General features: G+C 40.6%; 2 protein-coding genes across 2 annotated transcripts in view; one reads left to right on the plus strand and one right to left on the minus strand.

Annotated features, from left to right (window-relative positions):
• Nucleotides 1–6,324: 6,324 nt before the first annotated feature.
• LOC126563032 (peptidyl-prolyl cis-trans isomerase 5) lies at nt 6,325–7,718 on the plus strand. Its single transcript, XM_050219640.1, has 3 exons — nt 6,325–6,435; nt 6,806–6,933; nt 7,312–7,718. Exons 1-3 carry the CDS (start codon nt 6,358–6,360, stop codon nt 7,712–7,714), a joined length of 609 nt encoding a protein of 202 aa, XP_050075597.1. The 5' UTR covers nt 6,325–6,357; the 3' UTR covers nt 7,715–7,718.
• Nucleotides 7,719–16,325: 8,607 nt separating this feature from the next.
• The window catches only part of LOC126563482 (sodium channel protein 60E), a 106,520-nt gene continuing 104,322 nt past the window's right edge, over nt 16,326–18,523 (minus strand). Inside the window, exons 29-33 of the mRNA XM_050220126.1 lie at nt 18,321–18,523; nt 17,954–18,253; nt 17,598–17,893; nt 17,351–17,506; nt 16,326–16,916 (exon numbers count right to left, since the gene is read on the minus strand). The exon at nt 18,321–18,523 is cut by the window's right edge and continues 633 nt beyond it. Coding sequence (XP_050076083.1) covers nt 16,417–16,916; nt 17,351–17,506; nt 17,598–17,893; nt 17,954–18,253; nt 18,321–18,523 — 1,455 coding nt within the window. The 3' untranslated portion in view covers nt 16,326–16,416. The remainder of the gene's footprint in view (nt 16,917–17,350; nt 17,507–17,597; nt 17,894–17,953; nt 18,254–18,320) is intronic.

The following is an 18,523-nucleotide window of genomic DNA, read 5'->3' on the forward strand; positions in this document are numbered from 1 at the left end:
CTTTTCCAGCAGTGGGAAACACATTTCAAACGAACCGGAAAAATCGCACCAAATCTTCGCGACGTGTCGGTGAGGATTTGTACGTGTGTTGGTGTGTGGTTCGCGTGCCACCCTCGCCGTGGAACTATCCCTTTATACAATAAAGCACTTAAAAATCCATAAATCTAATTTCACTCGAAATTCGTCCGGATTGTAGGGTGGTAGATGGAGCCGGAGTCACACGATTTTCGCATCGATGCAGCGTTTTGTGCACCTTCACTACCAACGTGAATCCCGGCATGAAGTTCCAAAGGAATTTTCCACCATGATGCTACCGCTTGGAGAGAGTTTCTTTGGAAGGAAGGATTTTTTCTTAGCCTTTCTACATCGTATACCAACAAAAACCCCACCGTTATGCGCCTTTTGGATGTTTTACAACTTCACCACCGTTGCATCCAGCGCACAGGGAAGCAAACCAGTCCGGAAAAACTAAAATCAAAATGCCACAACACACACAACGCTCTTCCCGGGTGAAAAATGGATGCTAAGATTTGCGGTCGAAACATTCGCGCGTGACTTATGCTTTCGTTCGGTTTGAGCATCTTCACTTCAGCCGGGTTAAGTTGGGTAAGAAAATGTTCACCAGATTTCGATGTCTTTCTTTTGGATTTTTTTTCTTCTTCTTTCTTTGAGTAGGATTTTCGGAACACCATCACACATGAATCACGCCAGTAAGCTCTATGGTTCGATTATCTCTTTCTCGGCTCTTTTGAATACACCTGCCTTAGCGTTGGTACCTACTCGATGAAATATTTCAAACCAGTGCCAGGATAACAACGTTCGGTCGTTTAAGAGATTTCTCCTCTTGCGCCCTGCGATACTGCCGAACCAACGCGTAACTGAACAGAGCGAACTAATGGGGCATAACTGAAGCACATCCGCCTGGTTGTTTAAACAGATACGGTTCTTTTTTTTATTGAGTCCATAAAAAGGGCGCAGGATGAAATATTTTACGGGCGATAGTGATCAAGTGTTTGAAGTTTGAATTTCACATTTGTACTTCGTTTTTCTTTTGAAAGTTGAACATTTTTAAACACTCACTTCCTACCGATTATTTACACTACAGTTTACTCAAATGAAACATTAGTTAAAGACACTTTTTTGGACTTTTTTTTTTCGTTCAACTCACTCACTCACCGAACAAAAACTTTACCCCGGTTACGATCGTCGAAGGGTTCGTCGTTTGTTGCCCGGATGCTTACCGCTTGAAACGCCACGATCGACTGATGGTGTAACGATAAGATGGTGGGACTTTTTTTCGGTTTTGTCGAAGCGATTGATCGCCACTACACGAAACATCCGCGATCGGCGTGTTCCGTGTAGAAGTAGGCTCGCGTATACGCGCGCTATCCTCGGCTATTTTTAGGATGACGGATCAGATGTAACGTAGGCAAGGGTGGGTGGATTTGTGTTCGTGTTGCGAACCACTAACGCACCATAGCGATCGTCGGCGCAAAAGCTGGGTTTGAAATTTAAGCGTGGTTTTGCTGAGTATGGTAGAGATATTACAATTTTAAACAATGTTCCAAGACATTCTGTATTGATGTTTTGATTGCTACACTTATCTCTAACTAAAGTCATATCTGGTAATCAGTGTTTAATATAGAAAATTTGATTTGGATATGGTTTGATCGATGACCTTCAGAAACACCCATTTAAGCGGACTGGAGAATCGACTGCAACGCCGGTCTTCACTCGACAGGACTTGAATTCACATCCCAACCGGACCGTTCTCCCGTAGTGAGGATTAACTACCCAGTAACGTGGTATTAAGCAGTCTAGTATGTCATTCGATGAACGACATGATCGAGCGGGTCAAATAGTTCGGAAGGAGATTACTTTTAGCCCCTAACAGAATTTTTATCAACTGTAAAAATATATTTTAACAACAAAAAAAAAGCAAATTAATTTTTAACAATAATAACTGTCTAAGTCTAAGCAATACGGCCTGGCCGTCCTTTATGAATAATAATAATAACTCTCTAAGTACAAGTTCTAATTCGCATAATTTAAATTACACTACGACTTCTTACTTTAAAATTATAAATTCGCTGACAACTTTTTTATGACTTATGTTTTATTCATTTGTTTTTTCTTTTCCTAAGCAATTCTTCCATAACAATGGTATCCTCTACCTTCACCATCTATCAAAACCAATAATCGATTAAAATATGCATAATTTGCACACAACCAATCATACCGAAACACACTTCTTGACACAACCAGGCGTCTCCACGCAATTAGCGCTCCTTACCCGATTGATTGGAGAAAACTATCCATCTGATGGAAGGCCATAAATAATATCTTCAGTTTCATTAAGCTAATCCCAAATTCCTTCTTCTCTAACATCTCCAGCCCGATAATGTGAATAGTTTGTCACGTTCGTAAGTAATAAAAAAGCTGGCATTAAAGAATGTTGCCCCTGGAAGCCGGATACATCACGTTTAAGACATTGGCCTGGCCTGAGTAAGAATTGAAAAGATTTGTAAATAATAAGCTAGAATCGGGCATAACTTCGTTCGCTATCTATTTTTAATATTCAGACACCCGGAAGCGTTACCGAATTGCGGGTAAACCACACGGTGGCGACCACATTCCAATCCGCTTGACGCCACCGTTACGGTGGAGCACATTTTCTTCGAGTGGCACTTGGAACAGATTGCTGCTGTATTTTGCTTAAGAAGTGGCTGTCCAGTCGCTCTTTTTCTTTTTTGGCCATAAGAATTCCAAATAATTGGACGAGAGGAGCCACCACCGCAACCGGTCAAGTAACCGTGACGGGATGAATCTATTTTTGGGAGCAGGTAATCGAAGGCACGCGGGCACGCTGCTTTGTTTTCCGTCACCCGACCGACAACTTCATTCGCTTATTTGTGCAAAATTTGCAAATTCTACAAAGACGAGTGTCGTCGCCACAGAACAGTCAACAATGGATTCCACTGAGGGTGGATGATGGTAATGATGGTCGATTTGGCGTCGCCGCAACTGGTTTTACGCAACGAACGCTCGGTTTTGTTTACGGTCGCGGAATTCTTGCAGATCCGTAAATGCAAATAATGCCATTACGCACGATCGAAAGTCGTGCCAAACGTTCGTCAGAAGCTCTCGAGCTTCGATCTCGTTTAACGGTGTCGTAATCGATGTTAGTCATCTTGCTTGATCTTCTCTTTTTGCTGCTGCAGAAGATCCAACTGAGTAGCACGTTTTTGGTGGGGTTTGTTGTAAATCATGATTCAGTAGCAGAATGTGAAATTCCATGAAACGATGAGATGCGATCGTTATGTTGCGGCTCAAAATGAATCAAACATCTATGTTGCTCTTTACATCAAGCGCCTCAAGATTGAAAATAAAAACTAACGTTTGTCTACACCATTCCATCATCACTATCGCCAACGAAAGATAACCGACACGGCACGAAGATATCACAAAGATCGAAGCTCAAAGATTTGGAAATTCCATCGAACGCCCGTTGGCCACCGATGGGTTCGGTTAATGGGCTTATCATCCTTCAACACCAACCACAACAAGGGAACGAACACTATTGCTTAAGCTGTTCACTACTCCGGTTTTGATGTTTCTATTTTGTTTCGTTGCAAGAAAGATATCACAAAACCAAACACTGAATGCTGAAAGTATTTCGTTGTTTTCTCGATGAAACAAAGTAGCGTTTTATGTGGAACACATTTAATTACAAGTGCGGCGCCTGATGTCACGAAACTGTGGTGCGGGCCTTTGTATAATAATCTCGACTAATCTTGTACGCATGATGGACACTATCTTGACCGTGTTTCTTCATCAAAAGGACCGAGAAAAATTCAGAAAGATGCTGCTGTTTGTGGTTGCATGAGTGAGCAGCATTAAAACCATAGAGCAATCCTCCTACGGAAGCTTTAAGCTGTTTTGAGTTTAAGTAGATCAATAAACGTTCAACTGAAAGATCGTCGATCGCTTGTACATTTGAAGCTGTGGGTGGATTAAATTAAGAGCAACGTTTTATCGATCCAATTTGTTTCGATAGTTTAACAAGCGGTGTAGAGTCGATTAATCAGCCATCGCTTGATTCCATCATTAATTGGAAGGATGCTTCATTTAAAACAAAACAATACATTATAAATCAAAAAAAAAAAAATTATCAATCTGCTATCTATGCCATCGACCTTCAAAATATTAGAATAAATAGCTTTTGACATAATGCGTGACCCATTTTAAAATCGGTTACAATACAGATTGAACCTTACGAAAACTCCGCCATGCGAAGCTGCACGTAGGGCCTGCAGAATTCACCCTCCAGACCGGTAGTAAGAGGACAAGCTTCAGAGCCGTCAGACACGATACCTGATACGTCTAAAGCGCCACTATCAGCCTCAAGAGATGAATGAACCCCACAAGAAGAAGCTTCCACCAACCAGAAACCCTTAAGGGTCCATTCTTCACCACACAATCACACATACACACGAAAATATATGTAAATGAGCGGTCCGATAATCAAGAAGAATTAGATAGTCACAGTACAGCATCGCTCGATGGAGGGATGGTAAGCCGCAGCACAATGATGTCAACAGTCGGCTATGTTGACCTACGTCTACGGGCGTCTTCTCCCACCGTATCTCCCCTATGATCTCCCCTACCGAGTTGCGCTCAACCCGCTACATATATTTCTTCACCTCGTGCAATATGTCACAAACCGGACCGATTCCGTAAGCCTGATCCAATCGAACCGTCGGCTAAACGGTTCCACACATTCCTGACGGCTGTATCGTGGGTGAGTGGTTGAGAGTTCAAGACTGTGCACGATCCGTAACGACCCGTGCGATAAATAACCGCCCTGAAGCCTGCTCAATCTGGTGAATTATTTTATTGGCAAATTATGCTCCTCCTCAAACGTTGGAAGATGAAAGCTTGAGCAAAGATGCGAGTTTTGTTGTGCTGTTAGTATTCGTCAAGGTCAATTCCCATTTTCAAGCATGAAAAACTCCGGCAACCGGGCACTGCACTGCCCACAGTGTGGTATAGTAATGATGAGCATAAGTTAGGCTGGGCAATAATATGATCAACCTTTCGGGCTGATTGCTCATTCGTGGTCATGATGATTTTCTAACATAAATTTCTAGACCTTATTCATTTTAAATCAATCGGCAACTGAGGTGAAGGTTAGAAAATAAATAAAATGAATCTGCTGACTGTACGGCATTACGCGAATGCTCGACTAGTGGGGGCACATAATCACATTAAACATGTCTTTTTAATGCTAATATTATTGACCACAGCTATAAAACATACCGTTTTATTCCCTAGCTAAATGTAATTAAAAGCAACATGATGTTTTAGGCAATGAAGTTATCCTTCAATACTTTTAAAAATAAATTTCAATGTACAATGTCGCTTCATCAACGGAAAAAAGCACATTAAAAGCTTACATTAATGGTCTAGAGGGCAGCACTATTACGTAGCATAAACAAGCTTAACAGAAAGAAAGGGCTTCTCGCTTGGACAGATATATCCCTTGGACAGATAAAACAGATATATTTTAACGTCATTTTATAATATTTTATTGAAATGAATTCTTTTTTTTAAACTGAGATTAAGTTTAGTGTCTACAACACATTTACATTGGAAAAAAACTTGAAAAGACTCTTCATAGAAAATGTTCTGCAAAGCGCTGTGAGCAGTTAATTTTTTTACACAGTTCGTTTTGAAGGTGCTCAGAATTTTTCAGCTTTCTTTCTATAAGAATGTTTCAAGAGTCGAGGGCTTGTTAAGGGCCAAAGATGGATCAATTAGTCTTTTGCTCGGTCACCTAGTTGTGATGTGTTTGATCGGGCAGATAGAAAACGTATTTCTTGGAGTTAGCGTTTTAATTATTTAAGTTCTACGATTATTGTTGGATGAAACCGTTCGTATGCTTGAAAAGGGCTTCAAACATAAATTTACAAGTAAGGTCAAAAAATAATTAAAAATTTATAAAATCTTCCCAAAAAATGGGTTTGACATACCCGTTCTGTTGCTTGTCATTAGCAATCGACGTCATCAACACACTCGCAAACAACGCCATCTCACGCCGCTCTGCGCCACAAGAGCGAAAGAGCAAGCATGAGTTTGCTCTCGCTTTTTCCTACACAACGAGTACGAGCTGTCAAAAGTTTGCGCTGGTTGGGCGATACAAAAGAGCAGTCAATCTCGCACAGTTCCTTCATCTTGCACATACCGAACGGACGCGTTTGTGGCCGGTGTGCTCATAAAACATTTCTATTCGACTTCTTCCATAAGTAAAGCTTTAGTTCATTATCGTTTGTAGCGGATACATAAAACAAACATAGAATGAAGCTTTTCATCGTACTGAGCGTACTGATTGCCGGTGCGTTGGCTTCCGGCGATGGCCCAAAGGTTACGGACAAGGTAGGCGACAACGAAGGTCAACAACCGGACCTTCCGAGACAGCATCAGCTGCTTTGTCTTCTTTCGTTTGTGTGTGTGTGTTTTTCTGTGGCGATGAAGAACCATTTTTACGACGCGTTGGGCCCTAAAAACGCATAACCTGCCACAGCCGGCATAATGTTTATGCTTATCATAGCTGGCATCAAGTGTGACGTGGTCGTTATGAAATGCATCAACGCCGTGGTGGTGGATTGATACGAAAGAAGTGCTTACGTGTCCTTCTGTAATAGGAGGAAGAAGCGCACATCCACGCGTTCTTTTAGGATGCCCAACAATAGTGATGTGTATGTACGGAGTTCATAATTAACATGCTTTTTCCACCCATTTGCAGGTTTACTTTGACATCACTATCGGTGGCAAACCGGAGGGACGCATCGTGATCGGTCTGTTCGGTGGCACTGTACCGAAGACGGCACGGAACTTCAAGGAACTGGCAGAGAAGACCACACCCGGCGAAGGGTAAGTTTCATTATTTGAAGCGAAAAGTAAGGAATCGCGAGATGTGAGCACTTTGCTTGGGAAGGTATAAGATTTGCATAATTTAATTACACGCCGTACCATCCCACGCACGCAATTGTGCGTATCGTAACGGCCGCCATTCGGACAATTCAATGTTTCAAGTGTAGAATTTTATTGCCTTTCAAGTGCGAAAGGAATGGCGAGATAAACTGGAATTGACTATGGTGTTGCTCATAGCTCATTTGTGCGTTCTTCTTTGTTGCGTCTTTCCCAATCCGATGCGCATACATTAATGGATCGACTCTTACCCACTCCAGCATCCAGCAGCGTGTCTAAACTAACCACGCACCATCTTTCGCATCTTTTTCTCGTCCTCAGTTACAAGGGCAGCAAGTTCCACCGGGTGATTCGTGACTTCATGATCCAGGGTGGAGATTTCACCAAGGGTGATGGTACCGGTGGCCGCTCGATCTACGGCGAACGCTTCGCCGACGAGAACTTCAAGCTGAAGCACTTCGGTGCCGGCTGGCTGTCGATGGCAAACGCGGGCAAGGACACGAACGGTTCGCAGTTCTTCATCACGGTGAAGCAGACGAGCTGGCTCGACGGGCGTCACGTCGTGTTCGGCAAGGTGCTGGAGGGCATGAGCGTGGTGCGCAAGATCGAAAACACGGCCACCGATGGGCGCGATCGTCCAACGAACGATGTGGTGATCGCCGACAGTGGTTCCCTGCCCGTCGATGAACCGTTCGCAGTGGAGAAGAGTGATGCCACCGAGTAAGGTAAAGCGCGCGGGATGGGAAGTGTCCAAGACTTGGATTTTCTTACTGTTCTTCGTAAAAAAAAAAGATAAGTGGAACGATAAGGGAGAGTAAACAAACAAAATGGTAAGCAACACATTTTACACGATCCATTCATATCTCAATCAGCGAATTGCCTTACTAACTGGAGGAACGCGACGATCGAGCGATCGCGATTACGAAAGGATGATGATGATATGATACGGAGGATGCGTAACTAAAGTGATCCAAAAAGCATTAACATTAGCAAACGCATTTAAGAAGAGAGAGAGAGAGAACCCATTCGATAAGTAAATCTCTGAAGAAAGTTTAATAAAAAAAAAGAGACAAGAAAGGAACATATTTTTTATGACAAATTTTACACAAAATCAACGCCGCAGTGTGCGTTTTTCTTTCCTAAAGTTAGTTTTGAAGGAAAAGGTTTTGTTCTTGGGGACAGATATGAGGAGAACTGGAAGGTCCGAGGACTCGATCAGCGATGGGTAAACGCTACCAAACGCATTGCTACTTTGTGCGTTGCTTTCGTGCTAATATAATACAGCTTTCGAGTGGAAAAAAAGAAGATGCAATGCATGTATTAACATTCTCCTGCACTGCAAAATATCTGCTTTGCAATTTCATTTGAACTTAGGTTCGTTCGTTCCATTGTAGGAACGGAACGAACCGCACAGGTTCGTAACGAAATTCTCATCACTAGTATCTAGCCAAGCTGCTAAGATAAGAGACGCTTTTCTTTTTGGTCGTCATCATGATAAGCAAGGTACCGATAATTTTACGCCATTTTACACCATGACCGCAAAGGTCGGTGTAATTAGCAACGCAAGCAGGAAGCTTGTAATGCAATAATTAGCTATCGATGTAACCATTTAACCGATATGCGCCCTGTAGTGACTTTTTTTTTTGCTTGCATCAAAACTCCGAACTCTTGTATCACTGCCAAAGCGTAGAGGAACTAATTGTAGACTCTAACAGTGTCCCTCTATCCGGAACGAGTGATGCTTGTGCGATTGTTCTCATTTCCGGTTCTGTAAAAGTGACAATATTTAATTTAAAATTTTACACACCGTGATGAAAGTAGCTTTTGTTCTAGAAAGACAAAAAAGATAGCGCCAACAATAAGCCTATATACACTGATGAGATCTAAAGTGATCATCAACGATGTGTTCCGCCCGTGTGCTGATCCGGAGCAGTGACGGCAATCTGTTTTTCACATTTCCTACCCCAATTCTACTCCGCCATTGTGCTGTTCTATTTTGTTCCCCCGCGTTTCTCATCGGTGACGTACGCACACGCTTAATTATAGCAACGCAACCTAGGACTGGGGAGAAATTTACATGCGTTCGCCGCCAACCGGCGTTACGTTGTGGGTGGCCTGTGGTTAATTGCGCGTGCAATGCGAAAAATGGTAATGCGTGATAGGTACCTACCAGCTTGCCAACCCAGACTAGACTCGGTCGAGCCCTTTGACGCGCGCTGTGGTAAATATTTACTGACTATTGGCATGCATTCTACCACGGTCTAGGTCAGGGATGAATGAACAGGGCGCAATTCTTAGTCAACAACATATATAACTCATCCGGCGTGCTACGTACGCGATGTATTGATAAACACAGCTGCGCAGTGATACAGCAAAGGAAGAATAATACTTTCCCTTTCTTGGGACACTCTTCTTAAGCGAAAGCGGAAAAGTAAATAACTCCACTAATCGAGTAAATTACAATGCATTGCTTCATTGTATCTTTTAATATTTTCAGGTTTTTATTACTCTTGGGTTTGGGTTTTTTTTTCTTTGTTCCTATGTACATTGGTTTCGTTCTTTGTGTTTTTTGTTGTTGCCTTTTTTAGTTTTTTTCTTCATTTTCTTGTTGATATTTTTACCCCCTTTCTAGCGATCTTCACTCATTTACCACCACGTTACGTTCCGTTCCTCTTTCATCGTTGAGCGCGCTTTTTACTGCCTCATATATATATTATGCTTTCTCTTTATCTTTCTTGCTCCCTCTTTCTCTTTGAGGATTACACAGCATTCTATTCATTCGTTCAATTTATATTACTTGCTTTGTTTGTTTTTCGCTTTTTTGTGTTTGTGTCGCGTTCTTAAGTTATCTGCAAATTTGCATTATTTGTATATGTATATGTATAAGTATGTATATATAGAGTTTTTTTGTTGTTTAATTTTTTGGTATCTTCTAAATAATTACACAACCTTTCAAATCTGTTTTATTTTGTTTTGCTCTATAAATTTCAATATTTTGTCTTCGTTTCATTTGTTATTCGTTTTGTGTGACCGTTTTTTTTTTTTGTGTTGCTACTTTCTTTTCATCTGTTTGTTTGGTTTTTTGAAACACATAGCAGCCCAATTTTCCGTTTTTTTATATTTTATATCATCCTTTTGTTGTTTAATTGTTCTTTTTCTTAATCATTTATTACCTTTGTTTGTTGTTGTATTATTTTCTTCTATTACATGAACGGGAATGTGTTTTGGATTTCTTTTTTGTTTTATTTTTCTTGCTTTTTCGTTTTGTTTGCTACGCTTGCTTGGCTTATATATATATATAATTTAACAAAATTCTAACTAACTTTCTACAATTGTTCGCTTCCAGTTATGGTTTCAGCTTTAATTTTCCTTACCATCTTGTGTGTGTTTTCGTAAATGTTACAATGACTATGTTTTTTTCTTTAAACTCTATTTTAATGCGATGTTGTAATGCTTTGTAGCTTATTGTTTGCTTCTTGTTTGTGTTGTTTTCGTTTAAACGCTTTTAAGGTAGTAGACTTCCATTTTCCATTTTTCTGTAAATGCTTGTTGTGATTTGCACCGTGCGCTCATAATGACCACAACAACGAATTGGATTATATTGGTTCAAAAAGTTGTTTGCACTGAGTGTTTTGTTTCATTTGTTGCTGATTGTTTTCTTAGGGAGGGTGGTATTTTTTTAAGGGGGACAAGCAGAAGATTGTTTTTGAAGTGTTTTTAGTCATAATTATCTTGCTTTATTGTGATGTATGTGTATGTTTTTTTTTACATTCTTTTCATCTTCAGAGTGATGGTGGTAGATGTTGAATATTCAGAACATGAAAGCAAACCCAACTTGCTCTTGGAGATTCGTTGGAATCAATGATATAGATCACTTAAGAGGAATAAAAAAATATTTTACTTTTATTCCATTTAAAAGCAATTTACACCAGCTCGACGATCGGAAGAACGTTTAATTGCTTTGTGCAATTTGATCAAAACACTGCAGTGTTCCTTACCTTACGTCCTTACTTATGTTTTATATTTTACCTTCTTCTGCAATGTGTTTCTGAAGATACAATTTGTGTCAAACGTTTTTTTTTTAAATGCATAAAACTACGTAACAAGCGAAAGGAACTTAAACTAAACACGTAATAGGATTGTTTTTACATTTTATACCCATTTTCATTATGGCAACGTGTGCAACTGTTATGACTTATGGTTACGCGACGTGATTTTACAACTACGGTGCACTATCACGAGAAATTCGCTCAACATTAACTGCAGCTAACGAGGTTTTGTCAACTTGGTTTGATGCTAATGGCGGTTGTTATATGTTTTACCTTACTATTCGAAGCGTATTTGTTGGTGCAAAACTATATGTTGCGCTGGTTTGTTTTTTTGTTTTTTAGACTTGGAATTTGTTAACTGTTGAAATGCATTACCGTCCAACATTTCAAAACTTACAATTAAGCCTCTGTTTTTAGAGCATTGCTGCGACCTCCCAACAATGACAAAAATGGGAGTTAAAATATCAGAAACAATTAAATAAATTACAATTAATTGACATTAATTGACAAAACAAACACAGCTCGATACGAAAAACTTCTTTAAAAACAATTCTTAAAAATGTTAAAACAACTATAAATACCTGTTAAAACTTTTGCCTTTTTTCTATGTTATCAAACATTAACATAGAAAAAAAGCAAAAATTTTAACAAGTATTTATAGTTGTTTTAACATTTTTTAAATTTGTTTTTAAAGCAGTTTTTCATATCGAGCTGTGTTTGTTTTTACATGTTGAAGTTCTGCGAGAAGGGTTAGTTAGGGTGTAGAATCGAATGTCAACAAAATACTTTTACATCGGAACTGCGTCTACTTTGTTTCTAATTTTCATTAAACTAAACTAATTTTCATGTTTTTTTATTCTTGCGCAATTTATGAACATTTATTTATTTATGGATGAAAACAAAATTGTTATAGATAGTTCAGATTTTGATTAACATTCTACAAAATTTCGTAAAGTTATAACTTGTAGAAGTTTCGAAAGCAGCAGTTTAAAAATCGGTTTTAAAAGAGGTCTTAATTAATAGTCAGTTAATGTAAATCTAAAATCTACATTAACAACTAAAGATTGTAATTTTATCATAATTTTATTATTTTTTTAAATTTTATTTATGATCTCCACGTTTTTAGTTGTTGCTTATTATTTGGTTGAAGTTTTGTCTTCAATTTTGTAGCAAAAGTTAAAGTAACTTAAGTTAATATCACGATCTAACTCAAGTGAGTGCGAATTAAACTTTAAGTCTGTAGAAGCCCTGTGTTGACTTTTCATTCTAACCCGATAACTCCCGTCGACGAACTTCGCAACGTACTAAGCGAACGAACCAATTTAAACGGTGTCCAACGCTTTAGGCCTTTAAAATATAAACATCCCTGAAGAACGTACTCGTATGGCGTAACATAACAAGATAAAACGTCACGATATGACCCGCTCTCTAAGGTGATGATGAAGAATTTTCGCAATATAAGCGACAACATCGCTACACGCTCGCGACATACTTAACGCGCAGCAGGAACGCATCATGCCTACAAGATGATCACCGATGCGCCCGCTTGAGAAGACCTTTCACCACCGGCGGTAAGTTTGTGCGTGTGTTGCAAGGGACCAATTGAAGGCAATCAACCTTACCCGCCAAAAAGGAGCGGACCTCCTACTCTCGGTCCTTCAGCTGATAGTAGTACCGCTGAAGCAGATTGCACGTAAGTGTGTGATGATGCGCGTTCAGGCCAGTCACGATCAATGTTGATTGGTTAATTTGATTGAACGCGCGACAAGAAGTAGATAATCACCTATCAAAGCCAAGCCAGGGAACGAAGGAGGACACACTAAAGGGGTAAAGCTTTTGCATATTTTGGGCCGATAGGAAGCCTGGGAAGTGATGGATTGGGCCGGTTGGCGCATATAATGGTGCGCTTTAGTGGCTATTGTCATTTATTGCTTCGTTGCTCTATTTACGGTGATATACGCGGCGCTCCGGGAACTTGGCTGCGTCCGATGTGTTAGGCAAGTTTAGTTTGGTTTAGTTCTCGCTAAGATGGTTGCTAGACTGAAGTCTGTTTGGAGCTTCAATCGTCAGTTGGAGTGTCTCGTACCTTTATAAGCATATAAGCAAACTAAACTACTAAGCAAATGGTAAGAAAGAATAAATACCACAAGAATGTTTTCGTTTTGTAAGGAGTAATAAGTATTTTATATAAGAAAAGTAGCATCCACCATTCAAGCATAACGATCGGTGTGTTACATTTCATAGGGCTCGCTCCGTGTTTGGCAATAAGCATTAAATGTGAAGTTAATGTAACAATACTTTCTTGTAACACTTTCCCAACACTTTCTATGTACAGACACAATCTATCTCGATTTGCATTTGTTATAAGATTTCTTTGTCTTTTTTTTTTTTTGGTGTATAACTCTTATTCGCTTTGTCAACACGTAGAATCACACGGGTGACGATCGAACTGTGACAGAAGCGTAATCAGTGAAACTGAAACAAAACCCAACATCGACAACGCAATGGTCGAACTAAACACGAACATCAGGGGTTCAGATAAATCGTTTTCTGCCTTTGTTTTCTTTCTCTTTCGTTCGTACTTTTTTATATATAATCTATTATTTGCTTGCACGATTGTGTGTTTCACATTAGGTTAGAACTAAATCAACAACAATCTATCCCGTGACACACACCTAAGCCGCGGGTGCGGTAAACACGCGCTCTGTGTTGTATGTCATTATTATGTTCTGTTTAACAACTGTTATCTAAGAAAGTTTATTGTTTGGTTTTCTTCTCCATTTGTTTCTTGTTTTTTTTTGCTACACGAATGTTTATATACTTTTATATTATTTACTTCTTTTTTTTTCATTCGCTCGTTTGCTGTTGTTTATATTTATTTCAACGTTTCATTTTTTTTCCTTTCTTACCTTTTCTCTTATTGCAATGGAATGCTTTGTTTTCTTCTTAATCTTCTTACTGTCGTGATTATATTGTAATGTGGGGTTTTTCTTTCATTGTTTTTTTTCTTTTTGCTCATTTAATAACGTGTGAGTAACGTGGTTAATAAATATGGCGGATGATTTTTACATTTTACATCCGTTTCGTTCTATGTACATGTCCTATATGGTTAATTTGCTTTCCGAGTTTCTTTTGTTCATTGGACACCTTCTTACTAGTTTTGCTTGCTTTTTCTTATACCATCTATCATGCCTAACATTAAAGTTGGAAGCAGCGATTTGGGAGATATATTGCTCGTGCCCAATTTCGGGTATGTGTATGGCGACCAGTATGGTGTCGTGAGCATCATTCGGTTTTGCCAGTTTCTTAACTTACTAAATTTGACATACGTGATCGCGCTATTACAACTTCTCCAGATATATCTACGTTTTAAGCGTATTTACTTACTCGCGGGTTACAAGTTACCGTTCACTAACCACTACGCAACCATCATCCGGTGCAGCACAGGACCAACCGTTTTTTTTTTATTGGATGGGTTGCGATAGGGTAAATTTAAATTAGGTTTTTTTTTCATTAAACAGCCGTAATCTGACTGAGCTTCTTGGTTTGTTTTGTATACAATGTAAGGAAACGGTTTTATTAGTTGCCAACGTTGTCCAACATCCACTGTCAATTGATCAACTTTTATACTTTATGTTCGGACGACAACGAACCTTATGAAGACCAGTATTCCTTTGTGTGTATGTTTTGTTGGATTCATTCTTCTTAAAACTACATTCTAACCTAACAACAGTATTTAATTACGTACTAGCTTGCGCGATAACAGCCCCTTAAGAGGTATGTTACGCTCGCTTTCTCTCGAGAAGAAGCATTGAGTCACTGTACATAACAACACCGTGGTGCTGCTTAACAGCTTCCTAATTGGATATAACTTCATTTGAGAAACGTTAGAATGGAATGGAAATTTAAAACCATATATACCTTATCACTACTACAAACCTCCACCACAAGTGAAGTAAGGAACAGTGGTATGTTTCTACCACCGTTCCTGTTGGTATGTGGTATGTTTTCAAACAAATTCTATTTTTATGTTAAGATTCTTTTGTTGCTAATTTGTACAAACAATTAGAATATGCACTTTACCTATTGCTTCTACACTTTGTTTTTTCTTTACTATCGGCGCTAATGTGTATAAATACATCGTTCATTATAGTAAACGTGTGGTGCACAGATTATGTGGAACTGACAGACGGAAAACTAGAGCCAGTAGGTGTTGCTAACCGTTTTCAACTAACAGTGGCTACTGATAAATTCGATTGATGATTTTTAGGCATCGCTTTTCAACTTGCATTCCCTTTTTCCATCGGGCAATAGTCAATGTATGAGGTAACGCATAATTCAAAGCAATCGAAGAGGATAGTTCGATAATGAAACGCAATTATCTCTCCTTTTCTGCTTTTGATTATCATACTGTTGTGATTGTGTTAAATCCGATAGACAAGAAAAAAATATTTCTCCATTCATTTTCCATCCATCCATCAGAGTTCCAGAAAACTGGACAACGGCCCAACACGTGCTCCTAAACCTTTCGTACCGATATACTGCTCTGATTCCAAAAAACTCTACTTACACACTAAAATATGCATAACTGCAATTTAAAAAAATATATTCATATACGAAAAGCATCTGTTTCGAGATTGCTCGTTCCCATTCTAATCTCTCCACTCTGGAGAGTAGATCCATTCCAGTACATTACTTCTGAAGAGATAAATCACAAACTGATATGCAAGAAGTGTAACGATTTTACCAACAAGAGTGCGTCTGTGTTTTTGTGTGGTTTTGAGTTCTAGTCAAAATTGGTAGTGAAAGCAAAGTGAAATAGAACAATCGATTGAACACGCTTAGACGCAAATGCGAATATAATCACTCGTTCCAAAGAAACTCCCTTTCCTATACTGCTATATCTAACCCCCCCGGTTTATCCCCGTTCCAGTAACGCTGGCTGTACAGTTTGCTGTTTGTTGCCCTCATATTAATGCTCTATATTCGAATTAGTTTGCACTAATCTGTTAACTAAATCGTAACTGTAAGGGAACTGTGCTAGTTATGTTCTAATGGTACTAGGGACTCTTCTACTGATGTGAAGCAATCTTTGCAGTAATGCGTGTCATGTACATGTACACTCTACACTCTCGGTATAGTCACTTGTAGTGTTAGTCGTGTCTCCAAAGATATATTGCGATTTTTTAATGCTAATTGTTTCCATTTCGCGGCTTGCCTATCTCACGCCGAACCAGAGCAATTGTATGATACTTGGCCAAACGGTACACTCATGAAGTTTCTTGACATAAGAGGCGAGAATCAAACTTACTCAGATAGTAGATTGTCAACTGTCATCTGCCGTTTTCTCTTCGTCCGAGATCACCCGCTCCGATGGTCAGCTTGACGGTCCCTCAGGGAGATCTTTTTCCGCGTAGCTACCAGACCGTTCACCAGTTGGTTCATCTTGACGACCGCTAGCCGAACGACTCGCCTTACACGGCATCTCATTCGTAATCTCCACCGTTACAGCCGGATCGTACTCGGCCTTGCTCAAAGCGCTACCATCTCCGGAAGTAGTCTCAGCAGGTGTAACACCAGCATCAGCTGCAACTGTTGTCGATTGTTCATCGTAATCGTAGAATATATTGCTCGTATCACGGGGCAGATTAACATCGATCGGTTCCGGATCGATCGGGATCGCAACTGTTCCGGTAGCTCCGGCTGCATTCCCATCCTGATCCGGCGATTCCATCGGACTCTCCACGCAGATCGTAACGACGGGACGTGGGTCACCTTCCAGTCCACCTAGAATTTGATAGTCAACGTTCGTGCCGGGTGAAAGTTTGATGTCACTTGCACGGGATGGATCGCGCGGTTCTTTGACTTTGGGTTCTCCTATTTCGGTTGTTCCGGTTGACCCGAAGGGTGTAGGTCGATAGGTAGTGAGCGGTCAAAGAATCACAACGCACAACAACAATGCACACAAGAAACGCATACACACATACATCGATTACGGACAGATTCGGAACGGAAGAACAGCGAGTGGTGTGTTGGGGATGGGAAGAGAAGAGAGAAGAACATAGAAAGAAGAAAAAAAAGAAAACACATTTACAGCAAACACAGAGGTGCATATAGGGCCGGGTGGCAGCCGGGTTCCATTCGGTGGGTGAGCTTTTCTGGTGAGCGGCTACTAGTAACAGTTGGTGTCTGTCTCTAAAGGTGTCGCACTCAACTTAAATATTGCTGCTAAGTGGATGTCTTTTGTTCGGGTTTAAGGTGTTGGAACAAACAATCACGGTGATGGGAACGCGGAACAGCGAACGGCTTACCTTTCTCGTCCAGTTCCGATTGATACTCTTCACTCTCGCGGTGCACCAGTACGTGTACGAGTGTTTCTCCCGGTGCGGGAACGGTCGGTACATCCGGTGATGGTTCCGTCACGAGTATACTCACGTCAGCGGCAGACGTCGAGAGTGTATCATCCGCTGGAATGGATTGAAAAGGTAGATTTTACCAATTTACCAGAAGAAATTTTACCAGAATTCTTGACTGTGTGAGACAAGCACCGATACTCACGCACAACCGCATTACGATTCAGACGTAAAGCACTCTGGGCGGAAAATCCTCGCTCGAGTGGAGGTTTTTTCTTCACGAAGCTTGTGGCACGCTTCGACTTTGGCGTCGTTGGAGGCGGAACTGGCACCTTCTCGAGCGAGGTGGTAAGCGACAGGTTCGTGTCACTGTCTTTTAGTGGCCGCTTCTGAGGCTGCGGTGATGAGGTAGACGTTTCCTCGACGGCGTCCTGGTGACGCAGGAAGAAGGGGAAGTTGTAGAACGATTTACGACGCTGTCCTTTCACATCCGGTGCGTCTCTGCGGAAAATGAACATTATGAGTGACAGTTGGTTGCTGTGCTAAAATCTCAACTCATACTTCATCTCCAGTCCATTTGAATGTTGCTGCTTAACATCTTTCACCATGTCGCTTGTTCCTGACACTAGCATCAGCGGTAGATTAAGCCACGGACCTGCCAACTCACTCAAATCGGACGCATCGGATGCTCGGGATGACTTCCTAGAAGAGGCACGGCTCGAAGTAGCCGTTCCACGACGGTGAACTTGCAGATGCAGGAAGTTCAAAGCGGACAGTTTACTTTGCCATCCTCCTGGGCTAGAAGTTTGTGTGTTTTCTTCGTCCAGAGACATCGGGGAGCGTTCTCGTTCACGCTTCAACCTAAAATATGCGCCGAAATGGTAATATCAATAGAATTCATGCAACGCAGAAACAAAATGCTACTTACCTGACGTATTCGCGCCATGCCGTCTGAATAGTTTTCGCCGCCTTTTCCTGACGTTTCCAGATCCTCGTAGATGACACAATCTCCAGCTCTTTCCTGGTCGGGAATTGCTTCTTAAACTTCTGATCCATCTGATCCTGAAGTTGCTTGAAGTTGTCCGTTTCCTCCACGTGCCCCAGTACGTGTTTAACCAGTGCATGCAGTAT

The sequence above is a fragment of the Anopheles maculipalpis genome, chromosome 3RL, assembly GCF_943734695.1.
Source record: "Anopheles maculipalpis chromosome 3RL, idAnoMacuDA_375_x, whole genome shotgun sequence".
Taxonomy (NCBI): Eukaryota; Metazoa; Arthropoda; class Insecta; order Diptera; family Culicidae; genus Anopheles; species Anopheles maculipalpis.